The 22,969-nt window shown below is 40.0% G+C and overlaps 1 protein-coding gene across 1 annotated transcript in view; it reads left to right on the top strand.

Moving 5' to 3' along the window:
• taf4a (TAF4A RNA polymerase II, TATA box binding protein (TBP)-associated factor) overlaps positions 1-22,969 on the top strand; it is a 70,202-nt gene that overhangs the window by 29,229 nt on the left and 18,004 nt on the right. Inside the window, exons 2-7 of the mRNA XM_080204738.1 lie at positions 7,508-7,662; positions 13,721-13,837; positions 14,569-14,718; positions 19,914-20,036; positions 21,370-21,459; positions 22,128-22,361. Coding sequence (XP_080060864.1) covers positions 7,508-7,662; positions 13,721-13,837; positions 14,569-14,718; positions 19,914-20,036; positions 21,370-21,459; positions 22,128-22,361 — 869 coding nt within the window. The remainder of the gene's footprint in view (positions 1-7,507; positions 7,663-13,720; positions 13,838-14,568; positions 14,719-19,913; positions 20,037-21,369; positions 21,460-22,127; positions 22,362-22,969) is intronic.

Raw genomic sequence — 22,969 nt, 5'->3', positions numbered from 1 at the left:
ATACAGCGTGGGTGATCTATTTTGAAATGCCCACTGCAAAAACAGCATGAATTACTCCAGTTTTTAACTGGACTTTGACGCAGAATTTTTTTGTTAGAATCACCCTTTTAAATGTTTCAACCCCCATGACCCTTTGCAGAACTGAAAAGTGATAGATTTATTACAAATCTACCAATTCTCAGCTACCTTGACTACAGCTCCTCATCAGTCCTGTAAGGAATCCATCCCATTTTCCCAGTTACTCCACCTGTCACATCTGTTCCATTTATGCCAGCTTCACAAACGGTGCTTCAGACATGACAGCCTTTTCCTCAGCCCCAACAACTGTGGTTGATAGGGTACGCAAGTGTCCAGCCCGTCTCCTGCCCCTCCTAGAACCATGCCACAGGTCTCTCTCTTCTTTGTTTCCATCTCTCTCTCTCCTTTTTGATTAAGCCACTTTTCACCTTCTCCAGTTTAGTCTACTGTATTCGCTGCTTCCAATATGTTCTCGTCTACATTGAGACAACTAAATGCAGATGGGTGACCACTTTGTTGAACACCTTGGCTTTGACCTCAAGCATGACCCCAACCTTCCAGTCATTTGCCATTTCAACTCAGCTTCTTATTCATTCCCACATGTCTGTGCTTGGCCTGCTGCGTTGCTCAGTGAAGCTCAACACAAACTAGAAGAACAATGCTTCACCTTACAATTAAGTGCATTACAACCTTCTAGACTCTGAGTTCAACAACTTTAGGTTGTGAAATTTTTTATCCATCTTGACTCACTTTTGCTTGGTTATTCAATTTCCCTGGCTTGTTCCCTCACTACCCACCCCTTTACCACATGGCCACTGTCCCTTATTGTTGCACCTGACATTGATCTGTTCTCCTACTCTTAACACTCTTTAGCCCCAAATGGCACCATTAACAGCTCCTTTTGCCTCATGTCCATAACATCTTTGTCAATCTTTCTCAAGCTGCAACCTATCATTGACTCTGTTGTGCCCACCTCTCAGTTATACAATTGATTTTGATCCCTTTTCAGTTCTATACAATTGTCAATGGACTTGACCATCCCTGTTGAGTTTCAGGCGTTTACTGCTGTTCATTTAAATGCAGGCACTGAATAAGGAATCTCCAAGTTGAAATCTGTCCAGTCAGAGTCTGTGATATATTTCTCCATGGAATGATCATTCATTTTTCAAAATCTTTGAGTCTGATTATGTCTCCTATGCATCTAATCAATTTTGTAAGTTTCATCACAAACCTTGATGAAAATCCACACCTTCAGCAGTATCCAACTCTTGGGCACCCAACTCAAACAATTTGCATCTGATTTTACCTTTGTTAGTAGGCAACATTGTTAAAGTTGTATTTTGTTTCCTCTTCAGTGAGGATATAATCCAGGACTACATCACCACTTTGCCTTTCCTCTAGTTATAAGGTTCAGATTTAGATGACACAAATGGCTAACCATACCCTGACAATTTGCATTTGCTGTCAACCATTCTTCAAAAAAAACTCAGATTGCAATTCTCTGTCTGAAAAAAAATCTTAGTTGCCAACCTTCAGGCAATCATTTTCTGCTACCATGCTAATTGATTTTGTATCCAGATTAAGTAGGAAACCATGCATCACTTTTTAAAAAAATTTACACTGCATTTATGTATGGATTGCAACATTACCTACATCTACCCCCTCCCTAAGCAATACTCAGTGTCCCTGAGAGCCTCCCTTTATATGTGCTCGGTACTTAATCAATGCTTTTCACCTGTGGATCTTTAATCTTCACAATCCAATTAAAATACAATTAACATGAGAACTGAGCACTTAGCCCTCACAGACCAGCAGTGCATTACTTTCCTTTCGGGAAGCAGTTATGGTTAGGTAATGGCCTGGATAAACAATGCGAATAATGGTGAGGCTATCGATGCTCAACAGTGTAATGGACGAAATATGACAGCAACCTCAGGTGTATGCACATTCACAGTTCAGTGAGGAAATCAATGTGTTGCTGTCAGAGATGGCCAGCTCTTACACAAGGTACAATCTTCAGTGATAGACGCAGCATTGAAATAACTAGAATGATTTGAACATGCTGCATTTTCCAACTGTTTCTGTATTGAAAATGGCTGAAGAAGTTAGAGATGATGTATTCATGAGTAAATCAGTTCCGACGCGCCACAGTGGAAAACCACACCGACCTGCTCAGAAGACAAACACAGGACACAGCGGACAGAGTACCCTTTGTTGTCCAGTACTTCCCCGAAGTGGAGAAACTACGACATCTTCTCCGGAGGCCTTCAACATGTCATCAATGAAGATGAAGATCTCGCAAGGCCATCCACACTTCTTGCCTTCAAACAACTGTGCAACCTCAACCAGACCATTGTATGCAGCAAACTACACAGCCTTCAGGAGAACAGTGACCACGATACTGCACAACTCTGCCAAAGCAACCTTTGCGAGATGTGCTGGATCATCGACATGGATGCTGTCATCTTACATGAGAACATCATCCACCAGGTACACGGTACATACTCTTGAGACTCTGCCAACGTTGCCTACCTGATACACTGCAAGAGAGGATGTCCTGAGGCATGGTACTTTGGCAAGACCATGCAGACACTATGACAACGGATGAATGGACACTACTTGACAATCACCAGGCAGGAGTGTTCCCTTGCTGTCGGGGAACACTTCAGCAATCAAGAGCATTCAGCCTCTGATCTTCGGGTAAGTATTCTCCAAGGCGGCCTTCAGGACACACAACAGTGTAGAATCGCCGAGCAGAAACTGATAGCCAAGTTCCGCACACATGAGGACGGCCTCAACCGGGATTTTGGATTTGTGTCGCAGTATGTGTAACCACTACAACTTGCCTGGGCTTGTAACATCTCATTAACTGCCCTGGTTTGAACATAACATAAGAACATAAGAAATAGGAGCAGGAGTAGGCCATCTAGCCCTTCGAGCCTGCCCCGCCATTCAGTAAGATCATGGCTGATCTGTCGTGGCTCAGTTCCACATTCCCGCCCTCTCCCCATAACCCTTAATCCCCTCTCTTATCAAAAACCCATCAACCCGCATCTTAAAAATATTTAGCGAGGTAGCCTCCACCACTTCAACAGGCAGGGAATTCCAGAGATTCGCCACCCTTTGAGTGAAGAAGTTCCTCCTCAACTCCGTTCTAAACCGCCCCCCCTTTGTCTTGAGGCTGTGCCCCCTAGTCCTACTATCCTTTCTGAGCGGGAAGAGTCTCTCCACCTCTATCCTATCCATCCCATTCAGCATCTTATACGTCTCAATGAGATCTCCCCTCATTCTTCTAAACTCTAACGAGTACAAGCCTAATTTATTCAGCCTCTCCTCATAGCTCAACCCCCTCAACTCCAGCATCAGCCTAGTAAACCTCCTCTGCACTCCCTCCAAGGCCAAAATATCCTTGCGTAAGTACGGCGCCCAAAACTGCACACAGTACTCCAGCTGCGGCTTCACCAATGCCCTATACAGCCGCAGCAAGACCTCCCTACTTTTATATTCAATCCCCCTTGCTATGAAGGCCAACATCCCATTCGCCTTCCTGACCACCTGCTGCACCTGCAAGCTGGGTTTTTGCGACTCATGCACAAGGACCCCGAGGTCCCTCTACACCGTCGCCTGCTGCAGTTTTTTGCCACTTAAGTAATAGTCCTTCCTACCATTATTCCTACCAAAGTGGACCACCTCGCACTTGCAAACATTAAATTCCATTTGCCATTTCCTGGCCCATTCGCCCAGCCTATCTAGATCCTTCTGCAGACTCTCCACACCCTCCGCACAATTTGCCGTTCCACCAATCTTGGTGTCATCAGCAAATTTCGACACCCTACACTCGGTTCCCTCCTCCAGTTCATCTATATAAATGGTAAATAGCTGAGGCCCCAGCACTGACCCGAGCCAGTTCACACCTCTTTAACCTGTGCTTAACTCTCTCCACTCGCATTGAGTGCACCTGTAAAGACTTGATTACCTGTTAAGACTCGCATTCCAACAATTATCTTGTAAATGAGTTTGTGTCTATATATGCCCTGTTTGTGAAACAAATCCTGCGCTCATCTGATGGAGGAGCAGCACTCCGAAAGCTCGTGCTACCAAATAAACCTATTGGACTTTAACCTAGTGTTGTGAGACTACTTACTGTGCCTACCCCTGTCCAGTCCAACCCCAGCAGCTCCACATCATAATTAAGCAGAGTCATCATGGCTTCATGGAGGGGAAATCATGCCTGACAAATTTATTAGAATTCTTTGAAGTGGCAAAGAGCGGGATAAATTTAAGAAGAACCAGTAGATGTAATATATTTAGATATCCAAAAAGCATTTGATAAGGTACCACACAAAATTAATAAGACCCTGTGGTGTTGGGAGTAGTATCTCAGCGTGGATAGAGGATAGCGGACAGAGAGTTGGGATAAGAGGGGCATTTTCAGGGTGACAACTGTAGCAAATGAAATGCCATAGCAATCAGGCAAATGGAATGTTGGACTTTATTTCAAAGGGAATAGAGTATAAAATAGGGAAGTCTTGCTAAAACTATACAAGGTACGAGTTAGATCATACCTGGAATACTGTGAATCGTTTTGGCCCCATTATCTAAGGAACGATAAACTGGCATTTGATGCAGGTTCTGTAGGTTGATCCCAGGTATGCAAGGATTTTCTTACAAGAGGAGGCTAAGTAGATTGGACCTATAGCCATTAGAATTCTGAAGAATGATCAATTATCTTGTTGAGACATATAGGATTCTCAGGGAGCTTGACAGGGTAGATGCTGAGAAGTTGTTTTCCCTTGAGGTAGAGTGTAGACCAGAGGGCATAATCTCAGAGTAAGGAGTCATCCATTTAAGACAGAGGTGAAGATGAATTTCTTCTCTGAGGGTTGTGAGTCCGTAGAATACTTCACCACAAAGAGCTGTAGAGGCTGTCTTTAAGTATGTTAAAGGATGAGATCAGCAGATTTTTAATCATTAAGCAAATTAAGGATTATGGGGATATGGTTGAAAAATGAAGTTGAAGACCAGCAAATCAGTCATAATCTCTTTGAATGATGAAGCAGGCTCAATGGGCTGAATGGCCTACTTCTGCTTCTACATCTTATGGTGAAGAAGAATCAGATAAAGATTCGTAAAAGATATTAAAAGTTACACGGAGAGGGCAGTAGATTGGACTAAGGAAAATTGTTCCAATTTGAGAGCATGGTATCCGTACAAGCCTGATGTGCTGAATGTTTTTTTTGTGTGATTGAATTCCTATGATGCTATGACTATACTGCTGAGATAAAACTAGTTGCAGGCAGAAAATCCTTCTTTCACTGGATCTTTTTGAAGTATCGTCACTGTTGTAATGCTGCCAGTTTGCCCACACTAAGATCTAACAAACAGCAATGAGATAAATAACGTATAATGTATTTTATTAGCCGTTGATACATAGATCACCAGGATTCCAGAAAAACTTACCTTAATTTCTTTACATAGGGCTTTGGAATCTTTTATGCCCATTCATACAGGACATTGGGTTTAACATCTTTTTTGAAAATCAGCACCTTCAACAGTATTACCCTAGTATGTGCATATTTTTGTTGAAAAGACGAGGCCAACTTAAAATTTCAGAAATAGAAAATTTATTTCAAAGTCTAATTATGTAACTCTGGACTGTGTATACTCAACTGTAAAGTATAACTCATCTAAACGAAGGGGGGATTTTTTTTTAAATTTGTATTCTTGTAGTGCTTTATTACATTGTGGAACATATTTCAAGATTTTCCGATTACTTACTTTTGGAGCACAGTGGCTTGCATGTACATAAGTATGAGCAAAATCCAGTGTTCCCTCTATACACTAAAGCTTGAATTTCTTGCCTCATTAAAATCAGATTAGGGTGAGTAACATGCTCCAGCTTCTAGTGAAATTGGTATCAATTCAAATTTATACAGGCAGTAAATATGGTAGGGCATCTGCTGTAATTGTCATTGCATGCAAGTCAGTTTGCCTCAGAAGTTCCCACTAATGGGTTAGAAGTTCAAATGCGAGTCTAAAACTGGAACACAAATCTAGGCTCTGTTAAGGACACGGCTGATGGTAAATGCTAAGCTGTTCCAATCCCAGAAGGGAATCTTGAAACAACTGTCCTTGTATTTGTGTTTGCAATTTGTATAGTATGAGGAGAGGTTTTGAAATCCAGAAATTATGTCCCTGAATGTTGTACAGGTCTTGCTGCATATGATCTCAGCCTGTTTCAGTATCTGACAAGTTGCAAATATTACTAAACATTGTGCAATCATCAGTGAACATCCTCACTTCAGACCTTATGGTGGCAGGAAGGTATTGAAGCAGTTGAAGATGGTTGAGCTAGGACGATTATCCTGAGGAACCCCTGCAGCGATATCCTGGGACTAATATGATGTGCTTCCAACAACCAAAACATCTTCCTTTGTGTTACATATGACTCCAACAATTTCAAAGTGATTTCAAGAGGCGTTTCTCCTAGATTCCTGCCCTCGGGTCACTGTCTGTGTGGAGTTTGCACATTCTTCACGTGTCTGCGTGGGTTTCCTCTGGGTGCTCTAGTTTTCTCCCACAGCCCAACAATGTACGGGAGATGTAGATTGGCAATGATAAATTGCCCTTAGTATCGGGGGATTAGCAGGGTAAATGTTGGGGTTATGCGGACAGGGCCTGGGTGGGATTGTTGTCAGTGGAGGCTGGTTGGGCTGAATGGCCTCCTTCTGCACTGTAGGGTTCCTACAATTCTATGATTCCCATTGACATCATTTTTTCAGGGTTCCTTGACGCCATCCAATGCTGTCTTGTTGTCTGCATACAAAGTGACAATGATTATGCTTCAGAAGCAATTAATTGACCACTAAGTGCTTTTGGATGCCCTTGAATTCAAAAGCTGTTGTCTAAAATGCATACATTTCAAATACTGCAATTTTTCACAATTGAACAAATATCAATTTACTATTTCATAGAACTCATAGAAACCCTACAGTGCAGAACGAGACCATTCAGGCCACCAAATCTGCATGAACAATCCTGCCTAGGCCCTCTGCCCGTAATTCCATGTATTAAGCCCCCTGACACTAAGGGCAATTTATCATGGCCAGTCCAACTAACCCATACATCTTTGGACTGTGGGAGGAAACTGAAGCACCCAGAGGAAACCCATGCAGACATGGGAAGAACATGCAAACTCTACACTGATAGTGACTCAAGCCAGGTACTGAAGCCATGTCTCTGGAGCTCTGAGGTAGCGGTGCTAACCACTGCCACCGTGTCATCCTTAATTTCCTTTATTATCAGAGCTGTTTTCTGATCCTGATGGAGAGCGTTTGATTAATATAATTATAACTAAACTGTACCAGTCTCTGCTCAGATTATCAAATTCATAAACTGTTCTTTTCATGGGGACATAAAGTTAAAGAAAATATTGCTGACCAGAATCTGAGTGAACGAGAATGTTAAATAAATTGTTTTTTATATCTAGGAATGGTTCTTGTGCGGAGTGACAGTGGACAGTTGATGCTGATTCCTCAGCAAGCTCTACAACAGATGCAGTCGCAAGCTCAGTCTCAAGGGGCGCTCACTTCACGATCTGCCACACCTACCAGTGGTCCTCCAGTTCAGATCTCAACTGTACAGGTAAGGGAAAGGCTTATCTGTAACAGTCTAAAATTGAATTTGCCAAGTATTTTAATACAATCTCATTTTAATTGCATTGCGGAGAGGTAGTTGCAGGGTACCCAGGCTGGGGACTAAATATTCAAGGAATCAGATATTTAGGAAGGACAGATAAAAAAGGAAAAGGAGGTGAGAGAGCTCTGATAATGAGGGATAATATCAGTACATTAGTGAGAGAGCATCTTAAGTCAGATGAACAAGGTGTAGGATCAAAAACAGAAAATGCTGGAAAATCTCAACAAATCTGACAGCATTTGTGGAGGGAGAACAGAGGTAATGTTTTGAGTCCGGATGACTTTTTGTCAGAGCAGTTTGCTGAGAAACAGCAAAACAGCAGTAGTTGTTTACAGGCCATTAAACAATAGAGTTAATTATAGGGCATGGTATACATCAGTAACTAGAGGTGCATATAACAAGTATAATATAGCAATCATGGGAGACTTCTATCTACATATAGATTGGGTAAGTCTAACGAGCATTAATGCTCTGGAGGACAGATTCCTGAAATGTGCAAGATTTGATTGATTTGCTTTATTATTGTCACGTGTATTAGGATACTGTGAAAAGTATTGTTTCTTGCACACTATACATGTAAAATATACTGTTCATAAAATACATAGGCAGAAAGGAAAAGGAGAGGGTACAGAATATAGTGTTGCAGTTACAGGTGGGGTAAAGAGAAAGATCAGCTTAATATATGATAGGATCATTCAGAAGTCTGGTGACAGCTGGGAAGAAGCTGTTCTTGAATATGTTGGTACTGTTTTCAGACTTTTGCACCTTTTTCCCAGTTGAAGAAGATGGAAGAGAGTCCAAGTATGTGTGAGTTAGGTGCATTGGCCATGCTAAATTGCCCTTAGAGTCCCAGGGTGTGCAGGTTAGAGGGATTAATGGGATTGTGGGATTACAGGAATAGGACCTGGGTGGGATTGTTGTTGGCTCAGACTCGATGGGCTGAATGGTCTCCTTCTGCACTGTAGGATTTCTGTGAGAGTACATCCGGGGTGCGCGAGTCCTTGATTATACTGGCTGCTTTTCTGCAACAGCGGGAAATGTAGATGGAGTGTATGGATGGGAGGCTGGTGAGATGGTTCCTCAACGTAATGCTCTAAAAAACTAGATGGAGAGCAAGCTATTTTAGATCTAGTAATATGCAGTGAGATAGAGCAAACTAGTAATTTATTGTAAAAGAACTCTTTGGGAAGAGTGACCACAATAAGCTAAAATTTTCCATTATGTTTGAAAACGATGTAGTTCAATCCAAAACAAGGGTCTTAAATCTAAACAAAGGAAACTACAAAAGTATGAGGACAAAGTTGGCTGTGGTGAATTTAAAAAATATATGGTAAACAGGAAATGGCTAGTATTTAAAGAACTGATACATGGTTTACAACAAATATACATTCCTTTAGACACAAAGAAACAGGAAAGGTGAGTCAACTGTGGCTAACAAATGAATTAAAGTTTGAATTATAAAGGGAGAGATTTACAAAGTTGTCAAAAAATAGTAAGCCTGAGGATTGGGAGCATTTTAGAATTAACCAAAGGAGGACCAAGAAATGATAAAGAAAGGCAGCACCAGATATGAATGTAAAGTAGCGAGAAAAATAAAAAATTGATTGTTAAAGCTTCTATAGATATGTAAAAAGGAAAAGATTAGCAAGGACAAATGTGGGTCCATTACAGGTGGAGACAATAGTATATATAATGGAGAATAAGAAAATAGTAAAGAGGTTTACTGCTTAGTGTTTGTCTTCACAGATACAGGAAATCTGCCAGAAATAGTAGAGAATGAAGGGACCAACAGGAATGAGGAACTAAAGAAAATCAGTATTAGTTTTTAAAAAAGTAGTATTGGAGAAATTAATGGAGTTAGAAGTTCAAGAATTCCCCAGGACCCAATGATCTACATCCCAGAATGTTGATAAAAGTGGCTATAGAGATATTGGATACATTACATAAGAACATAAGAAATAGGAGCAGGAGTAGGCCATCTGGCCCTTCGAGCCTGCCCCGCCATTCAATAAGATCATGGCTGATCTGTCGTGGCTCAGTTCCACATTCCCGCCCTCTCCCCATAACCCTATCTTGCAAAACTCCACAAATTCTGGAATGGTACTTGAGGATTGAAAGTGCCATTAGCTTTACTAATTGTTTGCTTTTCCTGCAAGATATTCTTTCTTGTATAGCTATGCCTTCATCTTCCTGAACAACATTTAGAAGTTTCATATCTTTTTAAAAATATTCCTTTTTTTCTATTCTTACTATCAAAGTGAGTAACCTCACTATTGCAATCCCTGTTAGACCTTTTATAAAGATATTCAAACAAGATTTCAAATTTGAAGTCTATTATTGTGCTAAACAAATTAAAAATAGCATTGATTAAGTATTATTTCAGTTGGCAATGCATACTCTTAACTGCAGAAATCTTCATTTAACTTTTAAAACAACCAAACACCCCCTTCCATAATTATTATCTTCTCTATCCCTTGAGTGGATACTTCATTCTCCAGGCTTCTTTCTCTCTTCCTACGAACTTTTCCCTCCTAATACCAATCCCTATGACAATATAAATCACATGGGTCTTGTATCTAGGTAGAAATGCTAATTATTTACTCATTGGACTCTCAACTCCATCCTAATTTGAAATTAAATAATTTGAATTATAACCTTTTATAAAATTGGCACTCCTAATACCTCTCTCAATACTAGCAGTCTACTCATAGTTAGCACAAATGTCCTTGCCATTGTCCACCAAGTATGAACATCTTGTATCATCTTCCCAATAATCACCATCCACATTTTCTACATTATTTTACTCCATCTGGCACCGTGGTTCCCTGTCATTTAAATTGCCTTATCTCTTTGCAGCCTCTTTGTGTCTTCCTCACACTTTACATTTCCATCTAGCTACGTATCATTCTTTCCTTTCCCTCTATGTATTCAATAAATGGTATGCTTTGTCTGTATAGCATGCAAGAAACAATACTTTTCACTGTATACCAATACATGTGACAATAATAAATCAAATCATTAAACATAGATAGACTAATCAGTCTTCTCATTAAAATAATTACTAAAGATTGTAAACAGCTCAGGTCGCAGCTTTGATCCTTGCAATTCTTCATTAATTATAGCTGGGCAACTTGAAATTTTAAATGTCCCACTTATCCCTACTCACTGTTTTCTGTTCATTACTAATCTTTCTACCTTAATAAATTGTTATGAGTTGAATTACTAGAAGCAATTCAAAGTTGTGATAAACATCAATGATCATAATTGGAAACTTAGACTTACCATGGTTCCCTTATGAAGATTCTAAATCCTCACCCCCGCCCCCCCCTCCCTGAAATTTGATTACCACATTTAAGTAGAATGTAAATTGACAGATGACAATGCTGGCAAGCCTTATAGAAAACCCTTTTGAGAGACTAGTGAAAATCTAGAAAATTTAACCATGATAACCTGCATAAGGTCTTCTAGAGTTAAAAAAAAAATCACTTTACAAAGGTGGAGAAAATGGCAATTTGCTGGCTTGAGAGGTGATTAGGAAGTGATGTTTCATACTGTGAAACGCCAATATATTAATGTTAGTGCCAAAATGGCAAATACAACTTAATAAGGCAGGACGATTTAAACAAAAACTGATTGTCATATCAAGGCTATTGTAAAACAGGTATAATTAATTTGCGTGCATTGATGGATTGGAGTTTAAAAATTGCACTGTATGTTGCTGATTTAAGAGCAAAGAGTACCACTTTGAACAGAAAACTGCTCTTTGAGCAGAATATGGGGATTTGCAACCCATGGAGTGCTGAAATTCAGAGGCTGCAACACACTTCAGAGGTTGTATCACACTTAGACACAGACAAATACTCTAACTGCTTCTTTATCTTTATATTTCACATCCCTAGGCTGACTGTTACTTACTAATTTTCTTATGGAGCCCCTGTTGTACTACATGGTGTCAGAAAGAAGCCTTCATTATTAGCTCCACAAGTCAATTTCTTCTTTAGAAATGTTCTTTTCTTCGTTTCCCTGACAATTGTAACCGTCTCCCCACTGCCCTTCCCCCGTAATTATTATATTTTCTTTCCCTGCCGTCTTTATTTGTTCTGATAACTGCATGTTCCTAGCAGGTCCATTTGCATTATTGCAATTCCCAGTTATCATCTTGCCGTTGACTGCAATACCCAGGTATTCAGTCATTGCCCTAAATGATCCTCAAGTTGACAACATAAATGTCAGGATGGAAAGACTGCAATCAGTACGATGCTATTTCCAAGGGTGTGGTGTAATGGTAGTTGCTAAAAAAAATATTTATTTACGGCTCTTTTATGGAAGGGATTAGTCACATTTTTTGAAACCGCTCATTTCCTCAGTAGGCTGGGCCCATCACTTTCTATCACCCCCTTGAGGTTTTTTTCTTGCAGAGGCATCCCATTATTAGTTTTCCCTATCCTACATCCTCCACCACCGATGAATGCACCATGGGATTTGTCATTGGCAGTACCAGAAGATTCCTGCCAATGGGAAGGGTTGGAAAATTGCAGCAAGCAAGTCCAGAAAGTTGCAAAGGCATGGAAAGATGAGGTGCTGTTCCTCAAGCTTATACTAAGTAGCACTGGAACAATGCAGTAGGCCAAGGAGAGCAATGTCTGCATGAGAGCAAGGTGGAGAATTAAAATTTCAGGCCACTGGAAGCTCAGGTTCATGCTCTGAGACTGAACAGAGATATTGTCATAGAATAGAATCCCTACAGTGCAGAAGGAGGCTGTTCAGCCCATTGAGTCTGCACTGTAACTCTGACAGAGTATCTTAGCCAGGCCTTCTCCCTTGCCCTATCCCTGTAACCCCACACATTTACCATGGCTGATCCATCTAACCTATACACCTTAGGACGCTAAGAGGCAATTTAGCGTGGCCAATCCACCTAAACTGCACATCTTCAGAGGAAACCGGAGCATCTGGAGGAAACCCACACTGAGACAGGAAGAATGTGCAAACTCCACATAGATAGTCGCCCAAGGCCCAGCCCTAATTTTCCTTGAATTGAGACTATTCCAGAGGGCGTTTGAGGGTCAACTACGTTGCTGTGGATCTGGAGTCACATTTAGGCCAGACTAGATAAGAACGACAGATTTTCTTCCTTGGAGAACATTAGAGAATGAGATGGGTTTTTACTGCAATTGAATCTCTACTGGTGTTATGTATACCCTGAAAAGTTAAGTCTAGTAGTGAAAGTAAGTTTGCTAGAGTCATAGAATTCCTACAGTGCAGAAGGAGGGCATTTGGCCCATCGGGTCTTCACCGACTCTCTGATAGAGCATCTTGCCCAGGCCCACCCCCATCTACGTAATCCCACACATTTACTTCGCTAATCTCCCTAACCTACACATCTTTGGACACTAAGCAGCAATTTAGCATGGCCTGTCCAGCTAACCTGTGGACTATGGGAGGAAACCAGAGTACCCGGAGAAAAGTCACACAGATGTGGGGAGAACGTGCAAACTCCACACAGTCACCCACAGCTGGAATGAAACTAGAGTCCCTCGTGCTGTGAGGCAGCAGTGTTCACTACTGTGCTGCCGTTGTCATGATCAAAACATTTTAAATATGGTTGCAGTTATATACTGTACTTGTATTGTTAGAGTTTGCTGATTTATGCAACTTATTTACTTGTATATTTTTTGAAGAATACTACATGTAGAAATGGTCTAAAACCTCAAAACGAAACCATTTTCTACATTGGTTCGTGTTCCACTTCTTAAGTTAAAGTTAATAATTTATCACTGTGTTTTACCACTCTCCAAGGTGCTGAAAGCTATCACTTCATAATTCTATCCTTTCGTCTCAAGCTTTATAGATATGTCCAGAAATGGATATTTATTTACTAATCTACTTAATACCTTCTGTTACATTTAAGTGGTTTTAGATTATTTCTTCAAAAAATACATTTTTCAACAAGATACCACACAAACTGGCCTAAACTTTTTTACCTTTTCAATGTCATTTTTAGGCACCTGGAACACAAATAATTGCACGACAAGTGACACCTACAATCATCAAGCCAGTTTCTCAGCCACAGACGACAGTACAAGTAACAACTGCACTGCAGCGACCTCCAACTGTACAGGTAATGTTACGAATTAGGTTATGTTTCCTAAAGAGAAAATTGAGCAATGAGTTTAATTTAGTAGTTGGACACCAGTGGGATTCCAGTTTTCAAAATTTGGCAAGAAATGTCTGTGGGAAGAAGGGTAGTTATAAAGGTCCAAATTAAAACCACAAAGTACATGTAAAAATCATATTGCGCAAGGTCTTGGAGATTGATTTTATAGTATCAATAGTAAGTGTGCCATGGATATTTTAATACATGGGAAACATTCTGATGTTAATATACCTTTTTGTCCTTTTGCTATCTCAGCCTTGGATCAGTGGTGTCACTGAAATAATAGATCATGGTTTTGGACCCCATTTTAGAGGCAGAAAGAGATAATTTAATTTGATACTTCATTGCAGGTCTGAGGGAGATTGTACTGACGGAAATGTCCATCTTTCAGATGAGGTTCCATCTCCCCTTTTGGGTGGAAGTAAAAGATTAATGGCATTATTTGAAGAAGAGCAAGGAAGTTCTCCAAGTCTGTCAATACTTCTCAATCATGCAGTGTCACAAAAACTTATTTTTTGGTAATGAATTTCATTGCTGTTTGTGGGAGTTTGCTGTGTGCAAACTGATAGTCAAGTTTCCCTACCTGAAAACAGTGACTACACTTCAAAGGTGTTTCATTGACTGCGAAGCACTTGCAACATCCTGAGGCCATGAATAACATTAGATAAAGGCAGTTTCCTTTATTTATCTTCCAGTCTCAGATCGTAATAAGTGGAGCAACATCTGCGGCTTCAATAGGGACCGCAACGACGGTCCAACCAGGAACACCTCAGAGAACTGTACAGACATTGACAGCAGCTGGTGGAGGTCCTACATCGCAAATACTGCAACCCACTGCCTCAGCGGTAAGAATCAGCTGTCGATGCATGGTATACATGTAATCTGTCTAAATGTGATGTAATCACAAAACCCAGTGCAAACAGCTTTTCAAAATAGCATTTGTGAGAATAGAAACATTTGGAGCTTTTACCTGTGAGAAATAAAATTCACAAATAAATCTTTCATACGTTCTAAACTCAACAAACCATACATTGACCAATGGGGAGAATCAACATTTTCATTTGTGTAGCTACTATCTGAAATGTAAATTCACACCCATGAAAAATATCTGATTAAAAACATCCTCCTGTCTGTTGTAATGCAGTAGAACAAAAGTATCCATCGTAGAATATGCTGCTGTTGTCAAAATCATAACATTTGGCTAGATTTTAGATATGGTTGCAATTATATACTTAAAGTTTCACAAATTAAGTGCAGTCAACAGATCATTTTCACAAAACTGCATTTCCAAAAAATGAAAGGCTGCAAAATAATTTTAATTATTTTGTTTCATGTAGTTGATACTGTTTCTTTTCCAAGTCTAAAGATGTGCAGGTTAGGTGGATTGGCCATGCTAAATTGCTCCATTGTGTCCCAATATGTGTAGGTTAGGGGGATTAGTGGGGATGCGGTGGGCCTAGCTAGGATTCTCTGTCAAAGAGTCGGAACAGACCTGATGGGCCAAATGGCCTTTTTTGGTGCTGTAGGCATTCTATGATTCTGTGATGTAGAAGGACACTTGAAATTACAGAACCTGAAAAAACCAATATCTCCAATCACAACACGCCAATGTCGAGATGCTGAACTTCCACAAGCCTCAGACTTTATTCATAAGAGAGCCCACACTTAACTCTATATTTGTCTTTGGTTGTGCTCGTCTCCTTAGCTTAACTTTCATTTAAAATTCTTTCATGTTTATTACCCGCCGTCCCAGTACTGAACCTGACAATAAAGAAATATCAAAGCCATTAAAGCAAATAGATGTATATTGCAACAAAAGTGCTCAGTTTTATCTTTGGTTATGACCAATAAAAATAATTTTGGTCTCAATTTTCTGCATTTGAGCGCATAAAGCTTTTGAGCCTTTTTTAAATATAGAAATTTAATCAGTATTTACCTCTGAAACTGGTGTCATTTTTTAATATATTAGGTTTACTTTATTGAAGTGCAATATTGTAAGAATCTAGAAGCAATATTTTGACTACACACAGCTCACTCCAAAGTTCGTACTTAACAAGAATAAGTTTTGATCAACAGCTGGCACCACGTCATAGTCCCACCCGCACTTAGACCATACCTCCTCAGTGGCAGGTGTGCACTGCCAAGCTGGCAGTGTCCAATGGGCAGTGTCTGGCCATGCCCCCAACCACCCGGGGGCTTCAGTGGCCTCCGATCTCCCAAGTGTAGCCACGGCATCTGGTCCTGCTTGCCGACGAGAAGAGAAGGATCCAGAAGGGCAGAAGCAACCATGCTAGACTGGCTAATGGGATATAAATAAAGTTGGTCCTATGCTAATAGGCTTCACGCCCTTTCTAGGCACAAAGTAGTTCTCACCGGCAAAAAAGGTGTGAGTTGATATTTTTAGCCTTGCCCGCTAACTTCCCAGCTTGCCAAGCTGATCGACCGAGGCAACGAGCCAGTAAGATCACGCCCAGTATTTTTGAAGTTAGGGCAGGAGATTATTGGCAGAAAGGCAGCTGTTTACAGATCCATTAATATGGTTGCTAAGTTCATTTAGTGTATAAAACACTGGACATCTGTTTCTGAAATTCAATCAGTGATGAACTTTTAAGACAAAGTTTATCCCATCGATTGTTTAAAAAAATTAAAAGCCACGTGTTCTTCAAATGTAATTAAAAATTTAAGAGTTATGGGTGGTAACTATGATGTGGAAGAAGTGTTGCTGTTTACTTCTTGTAATTAAAACTCTACTATTTTATTTCATTTTGCTGTTGTATATAATTTTTTTTGCTTTAAAAGCTAATCCATCATTTACTTTCATAGTTGATGCTGGACAAATTGAAAAGTAATTTACAAGCTAACACCACAAGTTACGTTGTGTATCTGTAAGATCCATTGCTTCCGTGGTAGAGTTACATGAATAAGACTACCCTTTCACGATTTATGTAGGTCAGTATGTCAGCCAAGTCCATTCAGCACTGGAAACCCAAAACTGATTAATGGTTGATGAGCTAAAGACATACAGCCATCTGCTGGCAGGCACTCAAATTGCATAAAAGGAAAAAGATCCAAATTTGTGTCAACTGCAACTGCATACAAGCTGTGGTTAGAAAGACATTCCACCTGGAATAAGTAGTTGTGAATTCCGATGTTAGTATTTGGATGAGTACTGTCGTCATGCTTGCATATGCAAGCCAGAAACTACACAGCACAAGTTGGCTTCTGTTAACATCAAAATGAATAACGGGTGCCTAAATTCTGTTCCAAAGAGCAGTGGAAGTCTTCCCTGATGTTCTTATTCCGATAAGCCACCCAAATGTTTCTGATTTAGAATAGCCTGAGCCACTGATGAAAAATTCACTGCAACAGCAGTTATCTTTAGAACATGTCATTATATTGTATATGCTTTGGAATATGCAATTATTTTTAGTACAGCCCGGTACTTTTTTTGCATTCACTGTCCAGAGTGGGGCATAAACCACATTCATTTGAGCGTGTATTTCAATACAAGCTGGATTATTTTCACTCGAGCTTTCACATGTTTCCTGGCCGTAACCTAAAGAGGGGGCAGGGAACAAAATTGAAGGCAGCAAATGCTCATAATTCTCTTTGAAAAGTCAGTTTTTGACCTTGAATTAAAAAATATAAATATTCTATTACTTTTTTTATTGGTACCTTTCATACTTCATTTTTAATCAAAAAAGCCAATTCAAGTCAAGACCAATCATGGTCCCTACATGAGGGACAAACCAGATCCAAGCTGACAAGATGAGAGAGACATTGCACCACATCTTGGGCTCGATCATAAAAGATCCAAGCTGACAGGATGAAGCATTGCACCCTCTCCCAGACTTGATCTAAGGCTTCATCTTAGCCAAGAAGCCAAGTTGGCTTTGAAAAATTTTATCAGGTAAAGCCTCAGTCTAACCTCTTTGTCTACCCTGACCCTTTAATCTACCATAGTTTCGGCAAACCACGATCACAAGCGTCAGCACACCCCAAGTGCAATGGGGTAGCCTTATCTTATTCTCAATTTACTGAGCGAATGTAGCTCTATTGTGGTTAATGGATAGATTGTTATTAAAAGCGAATGATCAAATGATCCCAATTACATCTAAATCAACCATATACTTTCAAGTTAATCTGGTACCACAAAGTACTTTCAGGTTACTGAAAGAATTTGATATCCTATGTTTTATTAAAGGATTAGAGAACATCCAGCACTGTCAGTACCTGAAGATTAGTCACTGCTGTAAAATGGGCCCCAACTCAGCAAATCTAGCAGTACAGCAATCTCATGGCTGCGCAAATGAATGTGGGATTTATCTTCTTTCCCACACCCTCCATTTTGCAAATTTCTGTTTAAATAATTCTGACAAATAATCAAAATTCTGAGCCTGAGCAAGAGGTAATAAAATTTCCATTGAAAATCTTTTACAAAGTTATTTGGAAGAAAATAACTCTGTGACTCTAAAACTGTAATAGCTAGTAGAATGATGGCAGCCTTATTTAAAGTTTCAGGTTCATACCAGTAAATGGATAAGAAGGAGGGCTTTAAATTTAACAACATTCACAGTTGTTTGAAGGACAAAAATCATCCAGGTTCCCACCCGAATGATTTCAGCGCATTTCTCCTCCCAGTCTCAGATTTTCCTCTGCATGCTTTAATGAGTGAAAGATTTTACTATTTCATTGATTTCTTGGCATCCCTTTCTCCATCCTCTGTAGATCTGAATTCATCTACAGCTTATTCTATTCTCTAACTTAGTAAGTCCCATTCTCCCATCATCTTTGTGCTCGCTGACCTATGTTGTTTAATGAGTCACCAAAATCATAAATTTAGAAGTTTTATTCTTGGGTCAAAATTCCTCCAAGGTCCTTCCACATTATACCTTCTCCATTTCTACAACTCTCCCAGAACTAAACTTTATTCTAACACTCACTTCTTACCAATCTGCCACTCCCTTCACCCCACCGTTGGCAGTTGTGCTTTCAGCTGTCTAGGCTTCAAGCTCTGGATTTACCTGCATAATCCTCATTTCATTTCCATACTTTAATACCCTTCTTAAAATCTCCTCTTTCACCAAGCTTTTAGTCACCCCTAAAGTCTTCTTCATTGACAGTGCCAATTCTTATGATGTTTCTTGGGATGTTTTTCTACTGCACAGTAGCACATTGGTTAGCACTGCTGCTTCATAGCTCCAGGGATCTGGGTTTGATTCCTGGCTTGGATCACTATCTGTGTGGAGTTTGCACGTTCTCCCTGTGTCTGTGTGGGTTTCCTCTGGGTGCTCCGGTTTCCTCCCACAGCGCAAAGATGTGTGGGTTAGATTGATTGGCCGTGCAAAATTGCCCCTTAGTGTCCCGGGATGTATAGATTAGAGGGATTAGCAGGATAAATGTGGGGATAGGGCCTGGGGTGGGATTGTTGTTGGTGCAGACTTGATGGGCCGAATGGCTTCTTCTGCTCTGTAGTCTTTTTATGATGATTCTGTGATTACTGGTGTTATATACATGCAAGCAGGTGTTGTTTGGTGATGTTCGTGAAGAATAGCTCATTGTGTAAAGTTGCTTAAAAAAAAAAGTGCCAATGACTGGAGCTATACCTGCATGGATTAGTATCTTCAAATAAGGAAAATAAACAAGAGTTACACAGTTACTTTATTTACCCAGCAAATAAGTGAACTTCTGGTTTTGAAGCAAAATTCAAACTGTGTGAAAGTTATATTAGAACTGAAGTTTCCCTTCTAGCAAGGCATTAACTCCTGGCGCACATATAATTCCCTAAATTTGCACCCCCTTTATTGTGGAGTTCCACTAGAGGTAGACAAAAACGTCGACGATCGAGGAAAGACTTGAATAAGGCACTCAGAGTGTTAAAATGGGCGGCGTGGGCTTGTAGGGCCGAAGGGCCTGTTTCCTGTGCTGTGCTGTTCTTTGTTGTTTGTCCTGTAGAGGTAAAGTAAACTTTGAATAGGGAAAGCTTTTAACTTTATGCACTGTACCTTTCTTTCCGTTAAATGCTTATAATGTTCCACAGGAAACAATGGAAAATGTGAAGAAATGCAAGAACTTTCTGTCTACGCTGATCAAACTAGCTTCAAGCGGTAAACAGTCAACTGAAACGGCTGCCAATGTTAAAGAACTGGTGCAAAATCTATTGGTGAGAAACTGTAATATAAATGTTTCTCCATTAGTTTACCTTAATTAAAAAACAGCCCTAACTAAACTATATTTGTTCTTGAATTGGGGGAGAGCAAATAACAGATGAAACAAAACAGAACGTATTTATATAGAGAGTTGTTAGAGAAGAACATTGAAGCAGAGACCACAACATCTTTAAAGGCAAGAGTAAATAAATATATTTTAAATAGAAAGTGATTTTAAATATCTGGGAAAGAGCGAGGCATTGGAATTAATTTCAAATCATTCTAGCAAAGAATGGCACAAACACTATTGGACAATTGGCTTCTGTTCTATAAACTCCTGTGCTTTTATGAGGATGATATCGAAGCTACAGTTCTCTAATTTTAAAAATGTCACATGAAGCAATGTTTTATATAAGTAAAGGCTGTACCAAACTTTTGATTAAATATTCAGGTGAGACAGTGAATCACTGATTTCACCTGAAGTTTAAAAGCATCTCATCCTTTTAAAAAAAAATGTTGGAGCCCTAATTATCAATACTGTGTCGGAACTTGTCTGTAATGTGCACAAATCAGAATCCATCTAAGAATTTCTCCATCAAAGTGCATGATGTAGCCTATCAAACAGTGTTTAAAAGTTAAGTAAGTTTGTGAGCAAATCCCCTTTAAAGGTTTCCAATTAACCCTAACCTTAAAAGTCCTGCTTGGAGAGTATGTTCAGAGTACAGTTTATGGCAGAAACGTTTTTACGTAAGATTGGTGGAGCAAGTGCATGGTTTTTTTTTAATTCATTAGTGGGACATGGGTGTTTCTGGCTGGCCAGTATTTGTCACCTATCCCTAGTTGCCCTTATTTATGGGGTCAGCCACATTGCTGAGGCTCTGGAGTCACATGTAGGCCAGATCGGGTAAGGAGGGGGGCAGATTCCCTTCCCAAAAGGGCATTAGTGAACCAGACTGGTTTCATGGTCATCAGTAGATTCTTAATTTCAGGTTTTTATTGAATTCAAATTCCACCACCTGCTATGGCAGGATTTGAACTGAGGCCCCCAGAACATTAGCTGAGTTCTGGATTAATAGTCTAGCAATAATACCACAAGGCCATCGCCTCCCTGTGTATAGGTATAAAGCTGTTGCACTAATAGAGGAATCATATGTATAGTATTGTCTAGCTGAAGAATATTCTTACCATTACATTTTCAAAGTTGCAGTGCTGGGTCTTTATCAGTGGGTGCTAAATAAAAGCTGGCCGTTGTGCTTCTAGTCTTTTCCCTCCACAGTACAAGTTATCCACTGAAGGTGGAAAAGCTCTTAATCATGTTGAAAGTGACTTTGTTTTTTCATCTCACAGGATGGGAAAATTGAAGCAGAAGACTTCACTAGCCGGTTATATAGGGAGCTCAACTCCTCACCTCAACCTTATCTTGTGCCTTTCCTGAAGGTAATTAATCATTTGTCTTGGCACGGTACATAAATATTTTTCAAATTAGGAGGTGATAGTTGTGATGTGTATTTCTTTTCTGTATGGTAAATGATCCTTGTGTGGCAAAAAATCAGTTTGAAAATATAACGATTATGCGGGAAATGTGTTCACTTTGTGAAATGTATTAGCAGGTTTAATTTACATCCTACAAAAAAACATTGATATCAAGCTCACTCAGTTGTTACTTGGAACAGAATCTTTCCCACCCAACCCTTTTGGACAATGAGGCTGTGTGTTATATTGAAAATAACATATTTTACTCTTTTTGGTTGGATTCCTTTCAACAATCAGGGTTAAAATCCTTCTGCTAATTTCACTGAAATGATTGTCTAAATTTGCAAGCCTAAAATGGTAACTTAATCGATTTGACTGACGATGAAAGTACAACCATTTTGCGTGTGTAGTATACATGACAGAAGAGTTTCTTTTAAAAGTTTATTTCATTCCCAGAATGTTTTTCTAGCACCAGAATCTGTAAATAATTGAATCCATCTTAACAAAATATCCAGAAATTTAGAAGCATTTTGGGTTGGGTGATCCAATTAGTCCAACTCAATGACAACAAAGCAATTAGTAATTTTGTGATAAGATTAGCACAAATGTTTAACCATTCTGTGTTTTTCCAGCGGAGTTTGCCGGCCTTGCGCCAACTCACTCAAGACTCGCAAGCTTTTATTCAGCAAAGTCAACAACAATCCTCAACTCAGACTACAACAGCGTTGACAGCAGTGGTATTAGGAAACACAGTTCAACAGCGACCTGTAGTGCGGACAACCACTGCTACAGCTACAGTAACTAGCACCCTCCAACATCCTGTGCTAAGTTTAGCGCAACCTGGACAGTCAGTGCAAGCCAGCAAGGTAGGATCAACACAGTTGCCATATATGGCGTAACTAGCACCAATACGTTTAGCATCTTTCAGGCATTATTATCACCATATTTTGTCTAGAATTGTTGATGGTGGGCAGCCTCGGACAGATTTTTGGAACAAACTCTTTTATCATTTGAGGAAAGGTTGGACAGACAAGGCTTGTTGCCACTGGATTTTACAAGTGCGAGAGTGGCAAAAGATGACAAGGTGGATGTGGAAAGGGGCCAGGATTCTCTGATCTCATTTGCCCCACTGCCAGTGAAAACAGAGAATTTGGCGCTCAGCCAGAACTGCATTCACTGCAGCGGGACAAGAGAATCCCAGCTGCGGACGAGATTGGAGAATTGTTTCCTCTTGTGGGTGAGTCCAGAACTAGGGGGCACTGTTTTAAAATTGGGCATCTCTGTTTCAGAGCAGAGATGAGAAGAATTTTTTTCTGAGGGTTGTGCGACTTTGAAACTCTCTGCCTCAAAAAGTGGTGGAGACAGAGGGCCCAATTTTACCACTTTCGTTCTAAGTGCTGAATCTGCGCGCAATTTAGATCTGACTTGGAAACCTGCTTTCAGGCGCCTCCATATGCACTTAGCCTGAAAAAAA

This window comes from Carcharhinus amblyrhynchos, chromosome 16 (assembly GCF_965287045.1).
Source record: "Carcharhinus amblyrhynchos chromosome 16, sCarAmb.v2.hapA, whole genome shotgun sequence".
NCBI classification, from domain to species: domain Eukaryota; kingdom Metazoa; phylum Chordata; class Chondrichthyes; order Carcharhiniformes; family Carcharhinidae; genus Carcharhinus; species Carcharhinus amblyrhynchos.
Note: the sequence above shows the minus strand (reverse complement) of the source record. Positions and strands in the feature narration are given on the sequence as shown.